Source organism: Marmota monax, unplaced genomic scaffold (assembly GCF_021218885.2).
Source record: "Marmota monax isolate L192 unplaced genomic scaffold, Marmota_monax_Labrador192_F-V1.1 WCK01_AAM20220418_F8-fsc00013, whole genome shotgun sequence".
Classification (NCBI taxonomy): domain Eukaryota; kingdom Metazoa; phylum Chordata; class Mammalia; order Rodentia; family Sciuridae; genus Marmota; species Marmota monax.
The window spans coordinates 20,874,802-20,902,066 of record NW_026692202.1 but is presented as its reverse complement, the minus strand read 5'-3'; the positions used below and the strand labels follow the sequence as shown (position 1 = coordinate 20,902,066).

General features: G+C 34.2%; 2 protein-coding genes across 8 annotated transcripts in view; one reads left to right on the top strand and one right to left on the bottom strand.

Moving 5' to 3' along the window:
• Nucleotides 1–2,078, bottom strand: part of Rars2 (arginyl-tRNA synthetase 2, mitochondrial) — a 92,102-nt gene extending 90,024 nt beyond the window's left edge. For all 4 annotated transcript variants that reach the window (XM_046431704.2, XM_046431714.2, XM_046431724.2 and 1 more), the window contains exon 1: nucleotides 1,995–2,078. In XM_046431704.2, the coding sequence (XP_046287660.1) occupies nucleotides 1,995–2,030 (36 nt within the window). In that variant the 5' untranslated portion in view covers nucleotides 2,031–2,078. The remainder of the gene's footprint in view (nucleotides 1–1,994) is intronic.
• A 58-nt stretch (nucleotides 2,079–2,136) lies between these two features.
• The window catches only part of Orc3 (origin recognition complex subunit 3), a 55,211-nt gene continuing 30,082 nt past the window's right edge, over nucleotides 2,137–27,265 (top strand). For 2 of the 4 annotated variants that reach the window (XM_046431672.2, XM_046431663.2), the window contains exons 1-10: nucleotides 2,138–2,237; nucleotides 5,854–5,908; nucleotides 11,247–11,344; nucleotides 13,732–13,876; nucleotides 16,640–16,744; nucleotides 17,705–17,847; nucleotides 19,068–19,201; nucleotides 21,128–21,287; nucleotides 22,825–22,938; nucleotides 26,780–26,913. In XM_046431672.2, coding sequence (XP_046287628.1) covers nucleotides 2,214–2,237; nucleotides 5,854–5,908; nucleotides 11,247–11,344; nucleotides 13,732–13,876; nucleotides 16,640–16,744; nucleotides 17,705–17,847; nucleotides 19,068–19,201; nucleotides 21,128–21,287; nucleotides 22,825–22,938; nucleotides 26,780–26,913 — 1,112 coding nt within the window. In that variant the 5' untranslated portion in view covers nucleotides 2,138–2,213. Of the gene's footprint in view, nucleotides 2,238–3,819; nucleotides 3,890–5,853; nucleotides 5,909–11,246; nucleotides 11,345–13,731; nucleotides 13,877–16,639; nucleotides 16,745–17,704; nucleotides 17,848–19,067; nucleotides 19,202–21,127; nucleotides 21,288–22,824; nucleotides 22,939–26,779; nucleotides 26,914–27,265 lie in introns of all 4 variants that reach the window. The other 2 variants (XM_058575745.1, XM_046431680.2) reach the window with 2 other exon arrangements.

Sequence of the window (27,265 nt, the reverse complement as noted above, 5' to 3'; positions counted from 1 at the left end):
CATATAATATTTCCTTCATTCCTCAACTAGCAAAGAGCTCCTCATTTTTATTTATCCTCAACTTTTACTCAATCCCTCAAATACTCCATATTCAGATAAATACATATTTGGTTAATTTATGATGCCATATATATCCATAAATTCTTTTTTTAAATATTTTTTTCGTTGTCAATGGACTTTTATTTTATTAGTTATATATGGTGCTGAGACTTGAACCCAGTGCCTTACACATGGTAGGCAAGTGCTCTACCACTGAGCTACAACCCCAGCCCGCACAAATTCTTTTTAGTGACTAGATTGTGCTTCTTGATTTCACAAACTAAACAGCAATTTATAGAAAAAAATGGTTTTTAAATTAGACAGATTTCAGTTCAGAAAATCACTTTAATTTACTATCCACGTGGCCTTGGGTAGGTTACTTAATATCTCTAGATCTCAATGTGTTCAATTACATAATAATATTATGTAAACTACACCACAGGGTTACCATGGGCTTAAAAAAGTCAAAGTAGCTTAATAACTATTTATTCCCATCCTCCATCTTACCTTCTTTATGAGAAAGAATACAACCTTTGCAAAACTAAAAACAATTATGTTTCTGATCATAGCACTATTTTGACCTGTGGGTTGAGAATACAAAGCATCTACTGAATACTGAGGACTCAAACTACCTACCTCAGAGATAGTTTACTCTCTATATTAACATCAGCATAATGTAACAGTTCTGGAGACTGCTGCCTAAATAACTTGATTGTTCACAGGAGCTTTATGGAAAATCTCAGTTCTTTAATAGAAAGCATCTTTATGTTGTAAGAACCCTTGCACACCTTGCCTTGCTCTTTCCACCAATGACAAACTGTTTTATCAAGATCAGTATCCAGTTCTAATTGAGCCTTCAGACCCAATCCCCTCCCATACTCTGCTGCTGAAAGATCAGCCTTATCCCATACATCAGATTCTCAATAAATCTGATCTTGCTTTTCCAATTTAGGCACTAGGAGCAGTCTGATGAGGTGGTGTTTTGCCTTACCCCAGCAAGCAATAAACTCAGCTTTGACTTATTAAAAGGTGGTATTAGAGGAGCTAGCAAGGGACACAGCAGTACACCTATAAGCTTTTAGACAAAGACAGAAGGATTTCCCCAAAATGCCTACAAACAGTGAAAATGCGCTAAAGTAAATTACATACCAGGCAAAATATGTCATTAATAAAAAGGAAATGAATTTGTCAAGGCCACATGGAAACTTTCCTTGCAACAAAATTACAATGATATTCAGTGAATTTTAAAATTTCTTTTTAATAAATTCCAGATTTATTCTGCAGTTTTTACTCATCAATGCCTCCAAATCAAAAAGGCACAGTCTCATTTACTTTTGGGATTTACCAAAATATTTCTAGGGTAAATTGTCCTAACTTACTGCAAGAGAAACAACAAGCTTTTATGCTAGATCCTTTTGATAGCAATTCAGATCCATTATCAACTTCACTAAGTGTGTGGAGCATTCATTTCTTTGGTGTTTAATCATGGCCCAAAGACATTCTATCTATGTAGTGCATCACCCAAGTAAAACATGGAAAAACGTGGATTGAAAGCGGGGGGGGGGGGGGGGGGGGCGGGGGTTGTATCTCAGTAGTAGAGCACTTGCCTAGCATGTGTCAGGAACTGGGTTCAATCCTCAGCACCATATAAAAATAAAATAAAGGTTCATCAACAACTAAACAATACATTTAAAAAAAATAAAAAGAAAAGGAGCGAGGGAAGCAACAAGTACCTTTCAAAGTTTACTTTTCACAATGAGAAAACGATCTCTGCCTTATTCCTGACCCTCCACATGACGCGCCTCTGCACTTCGAGAGAAAAGGGAATGAAGCTGCAGAAACAAACAGAGTTTCGCGGAACCGACCCTCCCACTGAGTGACTGGCCGCAGCTGCTAATGAGCTTGGGGTCCCCCGCCTCGCGGAGTCCCTGTTCCGCCCGCTCCGGGATCCGTACCTGGCTGGCAATGGATCTGCGGAAGCCACACGCCATGTCTGGCTCTGGCCTCGCTCCTCCCTTTTCTTAACGCCCCGCCTCTGCACGCCGGAAGCCAGCCCCGGACGGCCACGCCAGCTAATCAAGGAGCCGAACAGCCCGCCTTTAACCTTTGCCCCGCTGCCGCGAGGGCGCGCGGGAAATCCTGAGTGTATCCGCAACCTGCCGGGCGGTAGGACCATGGCCACGTCCTCCGTGTCCAAGGTACGTCTGGGCGGGTGCTCACCCAGGCCTCACCGCCGCCTCATTCCTCTTTGGAGAAGGGATTTAGTGGAGGTTATGCAGTCCTCTCTGTTCCCTGGCTCCATGGGAGGGAGAGGCAGACAGTTCGGGCGTCTTTGCCTCAGGTTTAGTTGAGGCCAATGAGGTCGCTAGTCTGCCTTGCAATGCAACCAGAGTGGGCTTTTAAGTCCTGATTCGTGGAGGTCGGATGCCCAGAGAATGTGCCCCGTTCTCCCCTACTTTTTCCTTCATGTTTACTGTTGCGCCAAAGCACTCCGCTAGGTACCGAGATACAGAGGTAAACAAATTAGACTTGTTCCTGCACTTAAGAGAGACACTAACAGGCTGATGATCACTTGTGAAAGAAAAAAGTTCTGAGTGAGATGGACGAGAGAGAAGAACCTAATATAGATTGTTAAGGGTTGGCGAAGACTTTTTGGAGAAACTGACACTTTGGCTGAGACCTACAAAAAAATGACTAGAAGTTTGTCAGGCATGGGTTTTGAGGAAGGAGAACAGAGAGAACATGTTTCTTTGGCGGTGGAGGGGAGGGAGGGCAGGGAATAGACAGCAAAAAATAAAGTATTGTAAAGAAATTGCAAAGTCAGTGTCATCAAAATTGGAGAAAGCAGGAACATTAGGGAAAATGAGATTGGAAAAGTAATGCAGGTGTGGGGGCGGGATCATATAGACCTCCTTCATATGGTAAACCTAGGTGGTAAGGGTTTGCAAGTCAAAGTGTAGTGGGCAAGAAGATAGATTCTGGAGTTGTATTGTCCTGTGAAGTATTCACTAGCCACGTGTGGCTAAATTTAAATTTAAAGTAATATTTAATTTAAAAATTCAGTTTCTCGGGGCTGGGATGTGGCTCAAGCGGTAGCGCGCTCGCCTGGCATGCGTGCGGCCCGGGTTCGATCCTCAGCACCACATACAAACAAAGATGTTGTGTCCGCCAAATACTAAAAAATAAATATTAAAAAAATTCTCTCTCTCTCTACCTCTATCTCTCTCACTAAAAAAAAAAAAAAAAAAAAAATAAAAAAAAAAAATAAAAATTCAGTTTCTCATTTGTACTACCACATTTCAAGCACTTAATAACTGCATGTGACCATGACTACCATGTCAGAACAGATACATGAAGTTTCTGTCATTTTGTTTTTTAACCTCTAAGTACTTTCACTTCTCTGTCATATTATGATGTTTTGTGGCTGTTGCCCTCCTTCTAGATTTCTTCCTTCGTATCTAACACCATCACTTTACTAGCAGTTCAAAGTGATTAACCATATTACTACCATTGCCTGATATTAGAATCCATTCTAAGTACTCTTCCTATCTTGCTTCTTTAAGAGCACCTTTCCTTTACTGTATTGTAGGTCCATATGGAAAGGATGAAATGACAAGCTTGTCATTATACCATATGATTTTTCTAAATATGTATATTTCTTTTTTTTTAAAGAGTTCACAATGCTATATAATAGTAGGCACTATTTTTGTTCCAAACACCAAGACATTTTTTTTCTTTTTTTAGAGAGAGAGAGAGAGAATTTTAATATTTATTTTTTAGTTTTCGGCAGACACAACATCTTTGTTTGTATGTGGTGCTGAGGATCGAACCCGGGCCGCACGCATGCCAGGTGAGCGTGCTACCGCTTGAGCCACATCCCCAGCCCTAAAAATGTGTATTTCACATAGCTCCACTAGTTGCAAAAATAAGAACATATGGCACAGTTTTAAATTTGAACCTGGAATCCAAATGGCCACTTTATATTTTGCACAGTTATCTCTTACACTATCCTGAGATGACTTTGTAGGTAAATTTCTTTTATTCTTTTTTTAATTTTCCATATAAATGAAATCTTTAAGAAGGTATTTATAAAGTGTGACTTTAGGATTGGTAGGATACACTAGGATCAGTATATTATTACATTAGACCAGTGGTACATAATTCCAATGAATATAGTTATGAAATTGCCAAGAACATTAATTTGCAAACATTCATTCCTTCTAAATACTGACTGCCTAATGTACATGTTAGCACTATTCTAAATATTGAGGAAATAATTATAAATAAAATACAGTCTTTATTCTGAAGATGTTCACTATTTACTTGGAGAGATACACCCCAAAATAATTGATTTACAGTGAAAGTGATTCAAAACAAAGCCAAATGAAGATGTTAAAGTACTGTGAGATCTAAGGAAAGGAACATTTCTCACTAGGGACTTGGGAAAGGTTTCACAGACAAGGTTAGTTTTGAGTCAAACTTTAGTGGATAAATTAATAAGACTTTTATTGGTTGAAGAAAGTTGTAGGATGAAATGGTAGTCAGAGTTTTCTATTTGTTTGTCAAAGTTCTAAGTACTTAGAGTTTAGTTAAATAATAAGGACTTCTTTTGGAATGGTAAAGTGCTACTGTTGTACACAGGGTCTTGTGCACATGCTAGGCAAGCACTGAGCCACTGAGCTATATCCCAGCCCTACTTTCAATTTTCTTGATCTTCATCTTAATGTTATTTCTCCTCTTGTAATAAGGTCTTAGAAGATGCTTTTACTTAAAAGCATTGACTCTTCAGTTGGGCCTGAAGGTGTCTGATGGGTAACTAAAAGGATAAATTGTTAGGAATTACTGCTTTTGTTTTTCTGCCTGCCACCTTTATAATCTTGAACTTTTGGTCATATTCCTATTCAACTCTGTATAGATGTGTTAATCACTTAAGGAGTGTCCATCTGAAAACTGGTAGTACAAGGTCAGTTAGTCCTAAATTTGCCTAAAATCTCTTGGCCCTCTTCAAGACTAAAGACACCAAGATAATAGTTTCTAAGATATTTTTATGATTGTTGGACATTTCAGGAAGATTGTCCCACAATGTGACTGCACCCCCTAAGCAGAACCAGTTATCCTGTGACAGCAACTAAGTCTGCCTACAGAATAGAAGCAGTCATTTTTTAATGGAAACCAAATTGCTTCCTCAAGTAATAATGACTCCCCTGGAGTCAGCAGAACTTCACAGAACCTGAGATAATGACAAACCAGATCACAGTTTAACCAAGACTGCTTAACTGTGCATATTTACTCTTTTATAAGGTCTACTGTTTAAACCTGAAGCTCATGTTAGTACCCAAGAAGACCTGGCAGAGGATACTTGCTTCCCCTTGTCTTCCCAGTATGGCTGTAATAAATAAAATTCCTTTCCTTCTTTATTGCCTTTTTCATTTGATTTTTGGGGCAAGTGACCAAACCTCACATATTGGGACTCCCTGAGATAAGGCCCCTGTGACTTAGGACACCAGCAACATAGTCTTAAATTTTATTAAAATGGAAACTTTCTGGAAATCAGTTTCATCAGCTTTTATTTCCTTTGTCTATCAGAGTAGGTCCCAAAGAGTAAACCTAAAGATCTACCAGAGCATTCCATAGGAAGAAGGATAAAGGAATGGATGGTTGTTTTAAGATTTTCCTTCTGTAATTCAGAATGACATGATGTGATTTCTTAGAACCTGAAATAAATATCTTTTATAAAAAAGCCATAAAATATTTGGTTAATCAGATTTGTCAGTTCTGTGGCTACATTGACTTTATGCTTTTTTCTTTTTTAAGGGCTGTTTTGTGTTTAAACCAAACTTCAAGAAAAGGAAGATCTCTGTGCCAATAGGTAAGGTGTCTTAACATCAAATCTCTTAGTTTTTCTTCCTCCATGTCTTTTTAAACTTTAAGAACTAAATCTAATTGAATTTAGTAATTCTCTTTTCTAAGCTTGACTGACTTAGCCTATTAATGTAAAGGTTATTTTCCTAGGCATTTGTCAAAAGATAAATATGCACCCTAGTATTCTAATCTAAAAGGGAATGTAAATATATCTTCATGGGGCAAACTGTGAAATACATTTCTCTTGATGACTTCTCTGCCATTGTTTCTTCATGCACAACTTCAGAAATGAAAATTAGCCAGGCTACCACGCCTATAATCCCAGCTGCTTGCCTGTAATCCCAGCAGTTCAGGAGGCTGAGAGAGAAAGATCACAAGTTCAGAACCAGCCTCAGCAATTTAGTGAAGCCATAAGCAATTTAGCAAGACCCTATCTCAAAAAATAAAAAGGGCTGGGGATGTGGCTTAGTGGTCAAGTACCCTTTGGTTAAAATCCCTGGTACCAAAAAAAAAAAAACAAAGAAAGAAAAATGAGCATCAGTTTATCCTAGGAAAATATTTTGGACTTTGATTAAATAATTAAATAATCAAATCAATTATAAATGCTGATTAGCAATAGATGTCTAACGATAGTAGAAATAATAGAAAATAAAATGATGTGGAAACCAAAGAAAAAGTCCAAATTTACATTTGTTTTCTAGTGAAATTTATATAGGAATTATTCCTGAATTAAAGTATTTCTGAATTAAATATATGAGTTAAATATAATTTAAATATATTTCTGAATTAAATTTGAACATTCTTAAAAATTTGACATGATTCATTTTATAAATAAACTTGATAAGATGAAAGAAAAGTCACATGTATGGAACACATAGTAAAGGGCTTAGTAACTACATGGGTATTAAAAAGAATGTTGTATGTTCTAATTCAGGGATAAGGGTTGTGCACACCAATACATGTTGAGGGGAAAAAAAAAAAAAAACATGGTCTGGATTTGTTACAATAATTCTGCCAGATTATGGAAGCACAAGGTTTGGAATAACTGGGCTAGAATTAAAGAAACTTGGAGAATGGTCCTGACCCTAACTAGTTGTATGACCTTTTCATGGCTCTTTTGGCTTTCCCCAGGTCTCTTTTGTCTATAGAATGAAAGACTAGACTGGCTTATTAAGAAGTTTTTCTCTTCGTTTTTCATGCCTGTAAAACCTGACATGCAGAAGTTTGTGAGACAATAATATCTGTATTATCAGGGACGGTCACCAACTCATCCTTATAGTCATGTTCTGAGACTCCCAGACCTCAGTAGCCTGAAGGAGGGGAAAAAACTGCAAAAATATCTGTTACATATTTTTAGGTGGCCCAGAGTTGCTGCCTCTTATGTTTTTTTTTTGTTGTTGTTGTTGTTGTTTTTTACCCTTTCTACCAGTTTGTGCTTTCTATCTCATATGCACAGGGGGGTCTTGCACTGTTGTTGTTACTCTTTATTCCAACTAGAATTTAATAAATTATTTAGCAGATGGATTTAAATCACAGATTCACATAGTCATATTATTAAAGCAGTAGATTTTAATCACTTAGAAACACATGTGGGTAAAAAGAGAAAAGAATTAAGAAAAAAACCCAGCTGAACACTGTGGCACATGCCCGTAATCCCTGTGGCTCAGGAGGTAGGAGGATCGGTGTTCAGAGGTGGCCTCAGCAACTTAACAAGGCCCTAAGCAACTTAGTGAGACCCTGTCTCTAAATAAAATATGAAAAGGGCTGGTGATATGGCTCAGTGATTAAATGCCCCTGACTTCAATCCCCAGTACCTAAGAAACAAAACCCAGATTTTTCTTAAAAGTCTTGGTGGCTTCATAAGGTAGGAGGAGTTGATTACAAAAGTATAAAAGAAGGGGCTGGGGCTGTAGCTCATTGGTAGAAGCACTTGCTGCACAGGTGTGAGGCACTAGGTTCGATCCTCAGCACTACATAAAAAAATATTGTGGAGTGCTGGGGGTATAGCTCAGTCAGTAGAGTGCTTGCTTGGTGTGCACAAGTCTTTAGGTTCAATCCCCAGCAACAACAATAACAACAAAGATATTGTGTCCATTTACAACTAAAAATTTTTTTTTTTAAAAAAAAAAGGACAAAAGGAAACTATTTGCAGTTATGAAAATGTTCTCTATTTTGAGTTCTATATTTAGGAGTAGTTATATGAGTATATATTGAGCCAGAACTTACCAAGTTGTTAAAATGGGTGTATTTGCAAATTATACCTTAAAAATTATTGAAAAAAGATGCCATCTTCACTTTTTTCATTTATTTCTAGATACCTATTTAATGAGCAAGATAATAGGACATCTTAAAATAAATCAGAATGTTAGTGTTAAATACAGAGTGTTCATTGCACTGGTTCTCTTTCGTAGCTGCACATTAGAATTATTTGGGGAGCTTTTTAAAATTTAATTAATTTATAATTAAATTATAAATTCACATGTGATTGTAAGAACTAGTAGTGATAGTTCTCTTGTACCCTTTATCTGTTTGTTGCCAGTGATCATATCTTATATAATTATAGTACATTTTCACAACCAGAAAACTGATATGGATATAATCCACAGTCCTTATTCAGATTTCAATTTGGAAAAAATTTTAACCCATTAAGTTCCAAGTTTTCAATTCTGCAGATATTTCAGTGAAATTGATAATTTTCAATGTCAACTGAAAACTATAACGTAGAGCTTATTATATAATTTACTATAAGTTAAATTTACTATAATTAAAAATAATGATATCATTAATATTATCACCAATGATTCACCTATTTTCTCAAAAAGAATAGAACTCTAAAAACATAAATATTAATTTTAAAGATACCTACTCAATAAGTTTTTATAACTGTCCCATAAATGGTAGGATGGAACCTAATTGGATTAAAAATACCCATGCCAGATCTCAGCCTAGATCAACTGAATTAGAAGGTCTGGGATTGGGGCCCAGGTATTAGAATTTTTCAAAAGTTTCTCAAAAGCATATGGAGTGTTTATCTTCATTATTCAGCACTGTGAAAATTAATCCCAGTGGAAAAACGATGATGTAAATGCAAGCATACCCATGTATTAATTTTGAATACCATTGTTTAAGGAATTGAACAGCTTGAATGTGTAGAATGGGACTTTTCTAAACCATCATGTGACAAGATGTTAATCCTTTAATCTGAGACTAGCTGAAATCTGTACTCAGGAATAAAAATATTGAAATAATGGTCTAATTTTGGGGGTAATGGTAGATAGAGAATATGACTTATAGTTTCTCGTTAATAGAGGAGCAAACTGTGATCAAGAGCTTGACACCCTTATAAACATAGTCCCAAAGAAACTATGCTTTCTCAGTTTTTTTCCCTCCTCTGAAAAAATGTAAGGTAATAATGATGGACTTTCTAAGGCTACCTTGTTATGCCGTTTTGTCTCTTAATAGTATTGGTTATTTGTTTGTTTGTTTGCATTTCAGTACTATAACTGTCATTTTATCAGGTGATGACTTGAATGTTTTCTAAGATGTTTGATAAAATCACAACTCAATATTTGTTAAGAACTGAATCTGCTACAATTGGAAAGTTTCTTAATATGAAAGGAACTTTCAATCAACTATCAATTAACTTTGGAACTTGATGTTAGAATATGAGTGATAAGAATTTATTTATTTAGTTAGTTAGGTAATATTTATTTTTAGTTCTGATTGGACAAAATACCTTTGTTTTGTTTATTTATTTTATGTGGTGCTGAGGATCAAACCCAGGGCCTCGCATGAGCTAGGCGAGTCCTCTATCGCTGAGCCACACCCCAGCCCAAGTGGTAGAAATTTAATACCATTAAACCTTTACTTTTGTGATAAAATATCTACCCTTAAGCAACAAGAAATATGAAGGAATATAGAAAACTATAAAGATTGTAAAATATTTGAATAAGAAAGAAATATATGATGCTTTTGGGTGTGAATTTTTAAAAACATCTTAAACATGTTATTTCTCAAATCAGTCTATAAATTTGATATTATTTAGTCAAAATTTCAGTGTAATTGTTTTTGAGAAGTGGTAAAATTGCTATAAATTAATTTGATGGGACAGCCTAAGCTTTTAAGTTTTTTTGAAGAATAACATTGTTTGGTGGCAATGTGAGAAAGACCTAGATGTTAGTCAATACTAAAATGTCCTAACATACAAAAAGTGGCAGTAATTTAAACAGTTCAGAATTGGTATAGAAACAGAATTGCATTCAGTAGAACCAAAGATGAAGTTCAAAAGTAGTTTAAAGTATATAGAAATATTTAGACTAAAAGGGTATCTCACATCAGTGAGAGAAAGGATGATTCATGGAATGAATAAGTCTGTTTTTTTCAAACTGGTCATAATGCACAGGTTAGTTATGAAATTGATTTAGTGGGCCGTGAAACAGAAAAGAAAATGTTTGCTATTACATAAGAATAAAATTGTTCTGTGGAACTTTTCTTTTATTTCTATTATGCATATGTGTATCAGATTATAATATAAAATGTATTCCTTAATGTGGATAGTGGTTTTAGAGAGTTTGAAAGCCATTGCAATAAAAGGTATTTTGACATTGGAGGAAAGTATATAAAATAATACAGAAAGACTAAAAGAAAGGCTGGACTAAACTGTCAATAGAATAAAAAATAAGAATATTAATAGGAAGAGTCATTTAATAGATATTTCAAAGCAAACATGTGAAAGTAAAATATATGAGATTGTAGGATAAAAACAAAAATTAATATTAATTGTATATACCTCAGGCCAAAAACCATTAAATAAAACTGTTAGAAATTCAAAAGTAATGGAGAAATACAATTTAAAAATTAAAGATATTGTTGCTGGGTGTCATGGCACATGCCTGTAATCCCAATGGCTCTGGAGGCTGAGTCAGGAGGACTAGTTCAAAGCTATCCTCAGCAAAAGTGAGGCACTAAGCAATTCAGTGAGACCCTGTCTAAACAAAATACAGAATACGACTGGGGATGTGGCTCAGTGATTGAGTGCCCCTGAGTTCAATCCCAGGTATAAACCCCTCTCCCCAAAAATAAAGGTATTGTTAATCTTAAAGATATATTAACACAAAAATAAGATATATAAACAAAATTAAATACAACGAATAGGGAATATTTCTTATTTCAAATATATATGTCTATATATAGGTATACAAATATATATCTCCAAATAGATATAGATTTACACTGGTGCGTAAAGCAAAAAAATTCCACCTCAGTCACTTACTGTGGCTTTGCACACAGTTTCTAACTTTACTGTATTAGAAAATAAACCAACTTACTTCTTTCTGTGTTTTTAGAGGACTATTTTAATAAAGGCAAAAATGAGTCTGAGGACAGCAAGCTTCGATTCGAAACTTATCACTTGATGTGGGAACAGATGAAATATGAAACTGAGGTGAATGCTTTTTTGTTAACATTTCTCTTAGTACTGTAAATCCCATGTTTGTTGCTTCCCATCCTTCCACCAATTTATGAGTATTAATGAAATATAGGAAATATTGGTCAATAATCTTCATAAACTAGGAAAAAAAACCTCCTCATGTTCCAAATATCAGGCATAGCTTTAGGTATTGGAGCACGATAGCTGGTAAGGCAAGGAGCTTTCAGGTGGTGGCACTCTTATCCATTCATTTAGCAAGTTACACAGGTGTTAAATTAAGCTATTTCTAAACTCCATCACTCCTTTATTTTTATATCATTACCAAGCTCTTTATATTACAGCTCCGAACAAGGCATTTCTCCAGAGTAGCAAGTTGGTAGCTCTAGGGCCAACATCTTAAGCTAATGACTTGTTCTGTTTGACCAACATGTTGTTAAACAAACAGTTGAATGGTTTGGAGAGAGCTATGAACTTCCATCTTGTTACTGCTTTCTACCAATCTTTATTGCTTTTCACCTAGTAGCTTTGCTTGTTTGTATGTTCCATGTAATCCTTAAAGATATTTGACTTTGTGGTTTACAGTTTAAGCCTTTTTCCTTTTTAAACTGGATTGTCAAAATTTCCCCCATTGGTGTTCCTAACTGATGTCAAATCTTTCAGATCTGTTGTAAGTTCTTTTGGCCCTCAAACAATCCTATGCCAGTCTACTGGAGTTTTTCATGCAGCACCTTTGCCAGTACAGCCTCCCTGATTCTTTTTTTTTTTTTCCTTTTTAATTAATGCATGACAGTAGTCTACTTTGAAGTATTTATTATACAAACATTGAATATATCTTATTCTAATTAGTATTCCAGTCTTATGGATGTACATGATGTTGAGATTCACTGTGGTATATTCATTTGTGTACATAGGAAAGTTACATCAGATTCATTCCACTGTCTTTCCTATTCCAATCCCTCTCCCTGATTCTTCATCTGGCATTCACAGTGCTACCAGATTAACCCTCTGAACATTGGTTTAATCATATCTCTCCCTTACATTCCTTCAGTAGCATTCTCCACAGGATAAAATCAAAATCTTTTTTTTTAATATTTATTTTTTAGTTATAGGTAGGCACAATATTTTGTTTTTATTTGGTGCTGAGGATCAAACCCAGTGCCTCCTGCATGCTAGGCAAGCACTCTACCTCTGAGCCACAACTCAGCCCATAAAATCCAAATCTTTAAACATCATATATATTTGTTATTGGTCTAGACTCTTACATTTTGTCCATTTTCCTTTTTTTAGCACTTCTTATGTTTTTTATGCTTAGCTATATCTGTGGTTCTCCAGATGTTGAGTGCTTTCTTCCTTCCTTGCATCCCTGAGTCCTCATTCCTTCTAACTTGCCTTTGTCTCCTGTCCTCTATCATCTGCTAATGGCTTAATTCAAATATATTACCTTCTCAGCTTACATTAGATGCTTCTGCTCTTATCAATTGTTGTGTGTTTTAGTTGCAAGTTTTCTTGTCTAATTTCTTCTTTTTTTTTTTTAGGATAGAGAATGCTTTCATTCATAAGGTGATAAATAAATATTGAATGAATAAATTAGAGGAATTTTTAAATGGGGGAATTCAAAGCACTAATCACTAGCAATTTAACTTTTATTTTATCTATATTTCAATCATTTAGGTCATTTTTTATGTAATATTTGAATTGAATCATTGATAATTTTCCTTCTAAAATCAGTGAGGAAGATCAAAATAGGGCACCCCAAAATATTCTTCTTTATCATATTTTCTGATGGTTATTCCAAGAGGTTCAGACATGGGAATGGCTCTGAAAATCTGCTTTGTAAAAATAAATTTATATCTGTCTACATTAGTGAAGTAAACTATGAATTCAGGCAGATGCTTTTCTCTCTGACACCTCCCATCTCCCTAGGAAAGATCTTTCCTCTGGAAGAAGAGATTTGGAATCTGACACCTAGCCCAGCCAGAAATTACCACAGGTGGCCTTCTAATGACTGTTATCTGTGAGATTTTATCTGTGTAATGATAAAATAAGTTACCTATATAATCTTTCTTTGGTGCATTTTCTTCCCACCCTTTATAACATGTTGCCACTGCCCCCATACTCATATACCCTCAGCAGGCCCAAGCCCCTATTTCTTTCTGTAGCTCAAAATGAAATTTAAGCTTCAACCATCTTGCCTTTGAGTCTCATACTTTGTGTGACTCGTGGTATGTTAATACCTTTATATGCTTTATTCTTCCTCTTAATCTATTGTTAGTTTATTTCATAGACTAAAAGTTTTGAACATTCAAAGGGAAAAGAAAATTAGAATATCTCAACACCAGGAAAGACACCTCAGATTTCTACTCAGAATAATGATTCATAAAATTTCTTTATTTTCTTTGTAGCGACTTCAGGAAGAATTAAATAAAAATCTGTTTGACAGTCTAATTGAATTTCTGCAAAAATCTCATACTGGATTTAAGAAGAATTCAAGAGACTGGGGACATCAAATAAAACATAGAGAAATTCCAGTTGCTGCCCTTGTTCTTGGTATGTATGTTCCTCTGTTCATACATGTATGTATTTTTTTAATTGGTTGTATTGTTGAGAATAATGGGGACTAACTTGTTCTAATAAACACCTTTTTATGTCTTTTCTTTATAAAATTAAACATACTATAGTTTACATACTTTTAAAACCAATAAAACTTCATAATACTGATCATAGCACTGAAAATTAAAAGAAATTGATTCAGCTAGTGCTCTTTTCAACTTTTTGTCACAAGGGAAACTATTTGTTTTATTCTTTTTTTCTTATACATGTTATGGGAGCATACGAGATTTGGATTTGGTAATAAACGACCAGTGTGTTAGTAGATAAGATTATTGTACCTTTTTTAAAAACCATATGTGGAGTGAGATTATAACATTCCATGTTCTTAGTTTTTCAATGTCAGATTGTTTAATTATTTTATATTAATTGCCTAGGAAGAGATTTGGATGGCTTGTGTATAAACTGCTTACAAATTGCCTGCTGTAAATTTCTTAAATATTTATCACTATATATCACCTCTGTTAAACAGCTTTTTGAACATTTCCCCCCTTTTTTTTTTTTTTGATGCTGGAGGTTGAACATGGGACCTCATGTATGCTGAGTGCATGTTTTACCACTGATCTACACCCATATCCCTGCAAATTTCTCTCTCCTTTTGAAAATAAAGTAGAATTTATTTGGGTTTTAAATATGCTTTTCATTTCACTTCCAATTTGTTTATTTAAGGTTTGTTATACTAATAGACTTTAATAAAATAAGTTAATTCTCTTGTTTAATACTCCTTCTAATACTCTTCATTACTCAAATCTTATTCCTGATATTGAGGACAGTATTTCTTACATGGTGATGTCATTACAAATAACCATAAGAGGATCCAGATTTTTGTTCTTTTAGGTCTGGGTTGAGGCCTGAAATCCTGCATTTCTAACAGGTTTCCAGATGATGCCATACTGCTGATCTCAAGACCACCCTGAGTAATAAGACTTAATGGAGTGATTTTTATAATGCTATGGACCAGCATTCCAGAACAGCCTGCTGTCTAATTTTAAACACCTTTCATTTATGGATGAGAAACTTTGACCTAGTGATGACTACTTGTTCTATTAGATGCTTTGTTTTTCTACTGCCAGGTTACAGCAATTAGAGATGTTACAACAATTAGAGATGGATAAAGGAGGCACAGTCAAGAGGGATAGCCTGATAGCTTGCTGTGAGAGATTTAAAGCCCTGCCAAAAAAGAGAAAAGCTAATGGAAATTGCATTTTTCAAAATCGTGGTTTGAGGAGAACTTTTTTTCCAGTTAAAGACATTGTTAATTATCCTATTTGCAATAGACAGGTTCATTGTTTTAAGAAACATAATGTTATATATAGCTCATAAAGTTAGTTAGTGAAAGACAGGATGAGGCAGTGTTTAACTGAACTCCCAAATATGTCCAGACATGCAGTATTACAATCAAAGACTATGATGAATGCTAGAAACAGTATAATACCATAAAATAATTCTGCACTCAAAGAGGGGTTAGGTACAGTTGCACATACTCTGTTTTCAAAAAGGTACATATAGCGATTTAAAAAAATAGTCTGGAAAAAATTCAGAAAAGTTAAAAAATAATATTCTTATGTTTTGACTTTTGGCAGGGGTAGTGCTTATTGCTGGCATGAATGATTCTGAAATTTTTCTTTCTAAGCAGTGGAAGTACTACCACAGTTCGAAAATGTGTGCTGCTGATGTCTGCCCAAGTAGAAGGGACTTTCTAGAAATCAGATTGTTAGGCAAGATGTCAATTAATAGAATTATTCCCAAAGTGGTAGGGAAATTTCCACCCAATTCTTACTATGCACTAAAATTGACTAGCAGGAATGAGAACGGAGAGTTTGGTAAATATCAAAATCATATAGTTTTAATTTATTTTTAGGCTCTACCCCCAAGAATTAGCTTAGTACAGACTTTTTCTATTTATCTAGTACTATGATTGCTAATAGAATTATAGTTAGATTCTCCTTAGTTGTTAAATCAGGGACATAATAAGGCTGGATTCCGTAGCCCCTTGTGTTTGATTAAAGAGATCTTTATGAATTTGACTAAGTAATGAAATTATTCCTAAGATATTTTCAAAGGTTGACTACATATCTGTAGTAATTTTTTAAAAGAGGAATTGTGATAAATATTTTTTGAACAAAAAGCATCTGTTACAAAGCTGTGTAGCTTCCTAATATTGTGACAATATTGAGATAATTTATAAGGAAGAAAAGTTTATTTTGGCTCGTGGTTTCAGAGGTTTCAGTCTGTGGTCACTTGGCTTGTTGCTGGGCTCATGCTTAGGCAGTACATTTTGATGGGGAGCACGTAGTGGCACAAAGCTAACTTCATGTTGGCTGGAAGCAGAGAGAAATGGGGCCAGGGTCCCAACCTTCCTTTCAAGGGTATCACCCCAGTGATCTAACATCCTTCCATTAGACCCCCACCTTCTAAAAGTTCCATGACCTCTCAGTAATTGCCACAGCTAGAGACTAAGCTTTTAACACAGGGATGAGCCTTTGGAGGACTTTCAGGATCTATAAAGCTTCATTGTAGTATGAACATTTAGGTAATCTATTAATGGCTATTTCTTCATTTATGTGGTATATTTTCTTGGATTCTATTATGAATCATGTTTTTAAAATGTTTCACTTAGCAGTTTGCTTGATGCATGAAATAACTTTTGTTGTAAAAGCATTACTAAAAATGATGGTATAATTTTGATGTATTACTCCACAGGTGTGAATGTTACAGATCATGATTTAATATTCAGAAGCTTAACAGAGGCCCTCCAGAATAATGTCACACCATATGTAGTCTCATTGCAAGCTAAAGATTGTCCAGGTAAAATGTAAATGCCATGATACCTTGGTGAAGTGTTAACAGAATTCTTCTGTTCTTCTCTTTCTCTCTCTGGCTTTCTTAATCCATTTTTATTTGTGGAAAAAGCATAGTCAGGCTGAGTTTTAGTGGCACTCAAAGTAATCTTGACTAATGCAGTATTCTTTGCCAAATTTGCTTTCTTTTTTCTGGCTCCATTCCTGCCATATCAGCTTCACTGCCAATGCATTTTGCAAGATGTGTTCCTTAACCCAATGAAAGTTTTAATAAATGGAAAGGTTTGAAACAGGAAACTAGGAGTTAGAAAATGGGAAGCTCTTAGACCAATAGAGAGTAGATTCCATAAGCTCATATTTACAGTCATAAATTATCTTATTTTCCCTACTTTAAAAGGCCAACATTAGTTTAAAAAAAAAAAAAGTTTATTGGCAGAGCCATCAAACCATAAAGGATATGTACACTAATACAGTAAATTCTGTTTGGATTTGGATTGATACAATACTTTTGTGTGTGTATTACTTTCATAATCATAAAGTGATTAGAATTAAGTAAAAGCCCTAAAAATATCTTTTAAAATTGTTATAAAGGAAGATTTGTAATGAGTAGGATAATTCATGTAAATAATACTTTTGATCTATTTTTAGAGACCTTGAAATCCTTTTTTTGTCCATTGTACCTTAAATGCATACTATTTCTAAAATAATTTGTAGTTTCCATGTTTATTCATTTTACTTAGGTAACATTTTTATCATAGATGATTCATATAAACTTTGGTATGCTCTTAGTATGAACTAATGAAATTTAAGTATTAGTGCTAAAGAGCATTAATAGTTAATATGTTAAATGTTATCTGTATTGATGCTAAGTATAGAAAGATGCATTCTACTGAAATAATAAGTGGAAGAAGAAGTCTCAAGGGCTTTCATTTTAAAAGGAAATAAGCTTTCTTTTTGTGTTTTACAGATATGAAACATTTTTTGCAAAAGTTGATCTCACAATTGATGGACTGCTGTGTAGATGCAAAACCCAAAGAGAAGGAAAGTATTCAGAAAATGACACATTGTTCAATGGATTCACTTTCTAGCTGGTATATGACTGTCACACAGGTAACATACACCAATGATTCTCTTCCACAGTGTTGACACATGATTGATGGAGCCTGGAATTATATTAAACATACAATTTTTTTGTTCTAATAAACAACACAAGGTGCCAATTTAGTAGAAGCTTTTTATTTTTCCTAAGGCTACTAGAATTTAACTAGAAGTGTTCTTTTATTAATATGTAGCCTAATTCTTGATAAGTGGTTAAGTTTTTACAAGGACCTGTATTTGTGGAAAAATATATTCTAGTGGCAAAAAGATAGCATCAGGAGTTGTTTCTTTGTATCTCTAACAGTGGCTGTAACTTTAATATATTACCTCTTAAGTTCCTTGTATTTACTTCTGCGCAGTAGAACCATGCTGCCAGTTGCCACTGTCAACGTGATCCTATAAGGAATGATCATATATTATTTTTCTAAGAATGTAATTTGTTCCATGCTCAGAGGTCTTAACAATATAGGTGATTCCTTGGCAACTGTGCTATAAAACCACAGCCTTAATTTCTAATGCTTTGTACCAGATATGGACAAAAAAGTATTGTGGTGACATTTTCTAGTCAACATTTTTACAGAAATCATTATAAGCTTCATTTTAATTTATATAGGGACTAGTTCTAATGCTTACTATATAATACCTTAATTGTATTAATTGGTTATACAATTAATTGGTTCCTCAATTTTGGATTTTTGATAAATCAAACATAATTTATGTCTGATATACTCAAAAGATTGGGATTGAACCAGATATTTAGGATCCTTTTCAAGCTTGACATTTCATAGTAACAGAGTAGCAAATAGTGCTTTTTATTATGCTTTTTAATTAAAAGACACTAATTCTTACCTTAAGCAAAGCAAAATAGAACTATACCCACAAAAAAGTCAATTTTGTAGAAAATTTTCTCTTCCCATGATTTTTCTGTCATTTTCCCAGCTGCAAATATAAATATCTATAACTCATATGAAATATTTATATTTCATGAGTTATACATATTTCATATGAGTTATAGATCTTACCAAACCTTTTTCTTTTTGGTTATTATGCCCATGTCAGACAAAGATTCTGCTAGTAACTATTGAAAGGAATTGCTATTTACCTACGGAGCAGGGGGTGGGGAACACTGTCTCTGTGAAATATGAAGAGAGATTTATCAACATGTGGCATTATAGCATTGTTTGGGTGGTAAGGCTTACTTTTAATTACTTCTTTCCATAATGGCTTGAAAGAAGACAGACCCAAAAATATCAGGCAAAAAGAGGACAACTTCTAGCAAGTGGCAGTCTCCTCCTGTTGTGCTTATCTTAAAGGACATGGAAAGCTTCACCACAAAAATACTCCAAGACTTCATAATTATCAGCAGGTAGATGGTATATCACTTAGCTTTGGGGTAAAAATCAGGCTTTATTTTCTGTCACCTATCTTTAGAGGCTCTGAGTTACATATAGCTTTACTGACCAAGACTTGTTTTCTAAGTCATCTTATATTTATGTAATATTTCTAGTAAGAAACCACTTTTGTGATTGGATTAATCAGGTTTTCATCACTGTGACCAAAATACCTGTCATGAACAACTTAGAGGAGGAAGTTTATTTTGGGCTCATGGTTTAAGAGGTTCATAAGTTCAGTCCATGATTGGCTGACTCCATTCCTCTGGGTCCAATGTAAGGCAGAACAGAATGGGAAAGGGCATGGTGGAAGAAAGCTGCCAGGAAACACAGAGAAAGAGAGAGAGGCTAGGAACAAGATTTAGTTCAAAGCCATGCCCCCGTTGATCCACCTGATTTGGCACCCCACCCCTGCCTACTTTTACCAAACCCAGTAGTTCTTTTAAGTTAGTCATCAATCAGATGGATTAATCCACTAATGAGGTTACAGCTCTCATAATCTAATCATTTCACCTCTGAACATTATTTTGTTGCTTAACTAATGAGGTTTTTAGGGGACATTAAATATCCAAACTATAAAAGTAGTGTCATTGAATTTTCAAGGTAATCCTGTGAGACCAAGAATTAAGGTAACTAATATAACTTAAAACCATATGACATGTATTTCTCATAGTATCCTTTTTAGGATATAATTACTTTGGTGTTTTCTATATGTCAACTTGCCTTCATAGTTATACCTATAATTGTCTAAAGCTATATTGAATTATAATTTACTAACATATTAAGGATTCTTATTTTGATAGTATATTCTTCCCTCATTGACCCTAAGAGTTTAGGGTCCATGACTTTTCTTTAGTGCATTTTATTTTTTGCATTGCTGGGGTTTGAACTCCAGGCCTCATGCATGCTAGGCAAGTGTTCTATCACTGAGCTGCATGCATTCTTAGGCCCTTGACCTAGGACTTTTCTTAATGCTAACACTGTGTTTACCATGCTGGGCAAGTACACAGTACAGCATAGTGACCAAAAAAACAAACAAACAAACAAACAAAAAAAAACACTAGTTTTTATAGCTTACACCTGGAACCACATTAGCCATCAAAAATAAAGAAAATTTATGATAATAAGAGTTGAGGTACTTTACTCCTATGAAAATAGAACTGCATGCATCTAGAATACTACAAAGCAGGACTAGCAGGAAGAGTGGGCAGAATCATCAGCCACGATACACAGGGCTTTGACTTGTAGTAGCCCTCAAAAATAGTGCCTTTTTACTCTGGAGAAGTCATTTGTGTTCATTCCGGTAACACTAAGAATATATTATATTTGGTTTGCTTGAGAATTTAAGAATGAGAGGAAGGAATGGAACATTTTTTAGTAATGTCCATTAAAAAGTATGTAAGAAACATCTTTTAACTATTAGCTATAATGGCTGGGTAACTGTCTTTCTTTAAGTGTCCATATATAGAATAAGCTACCTGGAAATTACTGAGCTTCATGTGAGTGAACTCTGAAAACAGACTGGGTGGCCAACAGTAAGAAAGACTGTAGGTGAAGCTGAAACTTCACGTGAAAAGATAAATTGAATAGTCCCTAATACATTTTCAATTAATTTACATTTTATAACCTTAGTGGGAAGTACTTGATCTTTCCAGATCTTGGTGACCTTATTTATAAAATGAAAGCATTCATTAATAGATTGATTCAGAGTTATACTGTCTAGAAAAGAACCTTTTGTATTACTTTTAACAAGAGAATGAATGACATAGAAAATTTTAATATTTAGAATGATACTCATTAGCAATGTCTTTAAAGTAGGCATTAAAATAAAGCTAGTCTTATCTTGCAATGTGTTAAATATATTTGCTAAAGAAATTTCATTTTTATATTTTGAAAATTAGTCAACATCTGCATGAATTTCCACTAATACTCATTTTTGGAATCGCCACATCTCCTATTATCATCCACCGATTGCTTCCTCACGCAGTATCATCTCTATTATGTATAGAACTATTCCAGTCTTTGCCTTGCAAAGAGCACCTGACGACAGTACTTGATAAGGTAAAAAGAAAAAGTTTTACCAGTGACATAGGGTAAAAGGAAAACTTCAGGAATAATTGTGTATGTAAATGATAAATCTCTAAATCTCTTTATATACTTTATACAGCATATATCTTTATGTATTTTAATATTTTATTTAATGATTTTATAATTTTATACTGATATTTGAATAGAATTGCCTGTTCAGATAAAATACAAGCTTTATGAAATGAGTGATCATATCTATGTGCATTTATATCTCTTACCTATTATTACTCTGGAAAATTGTAGGCTTTTAAAAATAAATTTTTACAGAATGTATAGACTTCCTAGTAACAATACCAGTATGTTTTGATTTTACCTTTTTAAAAAATGATTTGAAGTGGTTAGTGGACTCTTTTCTGATTGTCATGTTACCTTGAGAATAGATAAATGCTAGAAATTTCTCAGGCATTAATTTCTAATATGACTTTTTTTTTTTTTGTACTAAGGATTGAGCCCAGAGGCAGTCAACCACTGAGCCATATCCCCAGCCTATTTTTTTTAATATTTATTTTTTAGTTTTTCGGCGGACACAACATCTTTTGTTTGTATGTGGTGCTGAGGATTGAACCCGGGCCGCACGCATGCCAGGCGAGCGCGCTACCGCTTGAGCCACATCCCCAGCCCTCCCAGCCTATTTTTGTATTTTATTTAGAGATAGATTCTCACTGAGTTGCTTAGTACCTCACCAAGTTGCTGAGGCTGGCTTTGAACTCCCAATCCTCCTGCCTCAGCCTCCTGAGCCGCTGGGATTACAGGCTTGCACCACAGAAATATGATTCTTTAGTGTTGACCTTCCACAGATTTTTTTTTCTAGACTCCTTTAAAATTTGTTTTATGATGCTTGTGACCACCAATCCACTTATTTACTAATTACTTCTATATATTTTTTCATAAAAGTGATGTTCATCTGATTTATTGACACTTCTGGGGAAAATTTTCCAGGTGAAATATTTAATACAGCTTGGCTGTAGCTAAATTCAGTTGGTCTTCTACAACTGAGTTTTTGTTTAAGAAAATATTTTTTTAAGAAAGGAAGGAAAGAAAGAAAAGAAAAGAAAATTGACCACTTAATACAAATTCAGGTTTCCATATCTTTAAAATAAAAATGTATTAATTTTGTTTCTTATTCAACAGTACCTAATCTGTTACTCTTCATTAATTTGAATCAGGGATAAAAAAGAAATCTTATCTGGTAACAAGAATTGCCAAAACCTGCAACTTCTTCAGTGGTTTCTGGTGTGAGAAAAAGAATTATGTAGATAATAGGCAGTATTTCTAAAAATTAGGAATTAGATGGAGGATGGTGGATATCTTTGGATGTGAGAACATAGTATAAATTGCTTCCTTTCGTCGTTGTTACTGTTGTATAAATTAAAATTTTGATTGATATTCAACCTGAAAAAACTAGCTATTGTCCTTTTCATATTTACTGTGTTATTGTCTTATTATTTACATTTTATGTTTTAAGAGTAAAGAATAATAAGGACTCTTCCATGCCCTTTATCTCTTTCAGCTACTTCTTACAGCTCAGTTTCCCTTTAAAATAAGTGAAAAAGTGTTACAGATTCTAACAAACATCTTTTTGTATCATGATTTCTCAATTCAGAACTTTGTAAAAGGACTTCAGGTAAGACAGTAAATGAGTTAGTAACTCACAATCTGTTTCTTAATAAATGGAATGTTATTTCAGACTGACTTTATTTAGTGTGGTAAGGCTTTTTAAGTGTCAAAATCTAGAATACATAAATTTAAGTTATTTTATTCTAGGTACTACCATTCCTTTGTCACCTTGAAATAAAATGTAGAGGATACATTAGTTAGGATATCAGTAATGCAAAAAAACACTCCTCATTCTAGTGATTCTTAAACATTTAGTGGGTAGAGAGGAAAGGACTTTTTTTTAGAACTTGCTGAATGTTCTCAAAGCTTATAGATTTTCTGCCCAAGAAATGCCATATGGAAGGGATCAACTAACTTTTGTAATAGGCCAGAGAGTAAACATTTTCAGCTTTGCATATCTCATATGGTCACTGCTGCTGCTGCTGCATATTTGTAGTTCCTATGCTATTCAAACATAGATTGTACACTATAGTTTGATATCCTTTGCACATATAGTTATGTGTTTATGTGTTTATTCTTGTATACTGTGAATGCATTTTCTTTTGGTTTTCATGAATTACTAGAAGTTAATTTTTTAATGTAACATCATATTTACTCAACATAAAAAAGACCCTATTCTCCAGTTGTTTAAAAGTTAATATTATTTCCCGATTTTGGCAAATAACTAAATTATTTTAGCAAATGTGATCATGGTCAAGTTTACTAAGACATAGATGTTGGTAACCTTCAGTGCAAAAGTTCCCTATGATAATACTCATCTTTGTGTAGTGCTTTGAAGATCATAAATTATTTCTCTTATGTGTTCTTGCATTACATGAAATATTATAGTGGTTTCTTATGGTTAATACATGTTCTTTTTTTCAACATTGACTATTTAAAGATTATTTTAAATCAAGAAATCATTATTACCTTAGCAATATATGAAATTAAATGATATTGATATAATAACCTCCTAAATTTCTTCTATAGTTCATTTCATTCATTTACTCATAAATATATATCAAGAGCCTGTGGTAAGCTAAGCACTGTGCTGATCCCTAGATTAACGGAGGAAAAAGCAGTCACTGCTTTCAAATTGCACATTTTCTAAAGTGAGGGAGGAGTAAAGCCACAATTATAGTTTTGTGTAGAAAGTATTATGAAAGAAACCTGCCTTGGGGTTCCATAGGAGAATAAAAGCTCTTGGTAGAAGCTGGCCAGGTCAAAATTGGAAGACTATTTCATGCAAAGGCAACAGGAGAGGAAGCTGTTATATTAGAAAGCTATTGCAGAAATCTGACAAAATATGACAATCTACACTAATGTGATGACAATGGAACTAGAGAGAAAGAAATATGGGAGGATGAGAGAATCAATAGAGTCTTATCACTAAGCTGATGGTAGGATGTGTAAGAGGAACAAGGTGACACACAGGCTCTAGCTTGGCAGGTGGATTGGAGGTTGGTACCATTAGTTGTACATGTCAATCCAGGGTGAATAGTAGGTTTGTTGTGAGAAAAGGCTGGGATTTTTCTGTTTATTTTGTTTTGTTTTATTGCATGTGATTAATTTAGGAGTATGTTGGATATAAAGATTTGGTGCTTGGGAGAAAGATTAGGAGTAAGAATTGGTATTTAGTATTTAACATTAAAAAGTGATGGTTAGGGTCATGTGGTAGGGATGTAGTGTTACTCAGTGTGAGAAAAGAGTAAGGGTAGAACCCTAAGGCAAGCTGACATGTAAGAGCAACAGAAAAGGAGACTAAAAACAAGGAAAGCCAATAGAAAGTAGAGTACCAGTGAAGTCAAAAGAAAAAAAGTTTCAGAAAATATAAACTGGAGTCTCAAATACCTTTAGGTATGATTTTTTTTTTTTTTTCTTTTTTTGTGGTGCTGGGGATTGAACCCAGTGACTTGTGCATGAGAGGCAGGCAATCTACCTGTTGAGCTACCTCCCCAGCCCTTCAAATACCTTTAGAAAGTGAATACAGAAAAGGATTTTAACCAGGTTACTTAATCTCTGGGTCTCTGTTTTCTCACCTGTAAATAAGGCAATGAGATGATTTTATAGGTTCCTGATGATTTCCTAAGCACTTCCTTTGTATCAGACACTTAATAATGAAGATTATCTTCAGTTTTGTACATGAAGCAATTGAGGTTTAGGTTAAGCAGCTTTGCCAAAGTCCAGTAGGTAATAAGTGGCAGTGTTTAGGTTCCAGAGTATTTGTCCATTTCCTAATCATCAGTGGAAAATATTTGTAAATCCTGTGAGTAGGTGCAATAGAGCGTGTAATCATTTCTGTATGTGTTTAAGCTCTCTCCCCACTGGGCTGATATGTTAACCACCTTGGTAATTGAACAGGTATTGAAAATACTCTTGGACAAAACAATTAAGTGATATTTGGGGTCTTCTCCTATTTATAGCTGTATTATGATATATGTGTTGTCCTCCCATTCTTCTTCCCAAGCATGTTCCTTATCTTGTTTGGTTTATTTTTCTAATGTTTAAAAAGTAGTGTTAACATTGAAACAAACACTGTCACATTAGTATAATTGCAAAAAATAAATTAGTAAAAAAGATGATTAAATTAATATGTTAAAAAATAATTTATCACTTGGCATGAACAGTTACTTTTTGTTTTGAACTTGTTTCTATGTTAGGCTGGCCCTTTGCCTCCTGACAGCCTTTAGAGAATAGGCTATTTTGAAAGATTTGTTTTAGGCTTGGCTATTTCTTCCTTGACTCTCTTGGCTCAGAAATTCATCAGTTTACCTAAAAAGGATCAGGTCCAAGATTGCTGATCCATACCAACCAAGTACTTTAAGATTGATATATAACTAAACTAACATGTTTTGTCGTGGGGAATGCTATTTTTTCCAGTAATCAGAAAGATTTACTCTTGAGGAACCCCCCCCCCAAAAAAAAAAAAACTTTTTCTCTCCACTATTTAAGGAACTGTATTCCTAGTAATAAGATTATCTGGAAAAATAATACTTGTCCTGAGAAAATTGTTTAGAATCACAGTAATGAATATTTGGGTAGTTTTTTAAATTTGTCTTGCAAGAAATGTTAGAATTTGGAAAATTATTCTTCCTTCTGGGGAAACCACAACATTCTATTAGAATAGTTATATCTAACAGACACTGTGCTGTATTTTTCTCCATGGAATAAAACTGAATTTTCAGAGATAAATTTTCATTATTCTTTTTTATCAATAGGTACAGTTTTACCATGTGGCATTTTTATTTATTTTAACAGACCAGATTTTATACTAATTTTAGCTTGGTATCATAATTCTTATGAGTATTGAGGCATCTGTTAGATCAAGGTCACACCCCAGTCCCATCCATATCACATTTATAGTCATTGTGAATTGTTTCTGCAGATAGCTAATTATCCATTTATATTAGTTTTTTTTAGTTTATATTTCTGAGATTATTATTTTCTGATCTTGTCCACAAAATTGGAGCCTTAAAAATAATAGAAGTAGGGGCTGGGGATGTGGCTCAAGCGGTAGCGCGCTCGCCTGGCATGCGTGCGGCCCGGGTTCGATCCTCAGCACCACATACAAACAAAGATGTTGTGTCCGCCGAGAATTAAAAAATAGATATTAAAGAATTCTCTCTCTCTCTCTCTCTCTCTCCCTCCCTCCCTCCCTCCCTCCCTCCCTCTCTCTCCCACTCTTTCTTTAAAAAAAAAAATAATAGAAGTATATAGTCATTTATGTGCTGTTTATAGTGTTGTGTTGTTATTAAATATATTAGTGCCATAAATACTTTTTTAAAGGAAACTTAAAATTGAGCAGATATAGGGCAAAAGATTTACTGCCAAAATATAATAAGTATATTTAATCTTAACATTTCTTTCAGCTTTCTCTACTAGAGCATTTTTATTCCCAGCCCTTAAGTGTTCTGTGCTGCAGTCTCCCAGAAGCCAAGAGAAGAATAAATTTTTTATCAGCTAATCAATGTGAAAACATCCGTCGTCTTCCATCATTCAGAAGGTAAAAAGAGATGTACATGTTTAGCACATCTTATATTAGATTTTGGAAATAAAAGGGACCTTGGATGCAGTTGTTTTTGAAGTAAAGAATGGAAAAATAATCTTTATTTTGTTGAGCACAATTTAAAACCATTTTGTTTTTAGTGATGGGGTTTGTTTGTTAGATTAGAAAATTTAGCATAAATCAAAATATTTTTTCAAAGGAACATAATTTTCAGTTACTTTGTAGAAATAATATTTCTTATTTCTGGGTTATGTTACCTTATGATTAGATTCTTAAGTGTAGCTGATACGAGAAGTTTTTATCATTAAATCATCACTATCACCTTAAATTATTTTTGAGAAGAAATGAA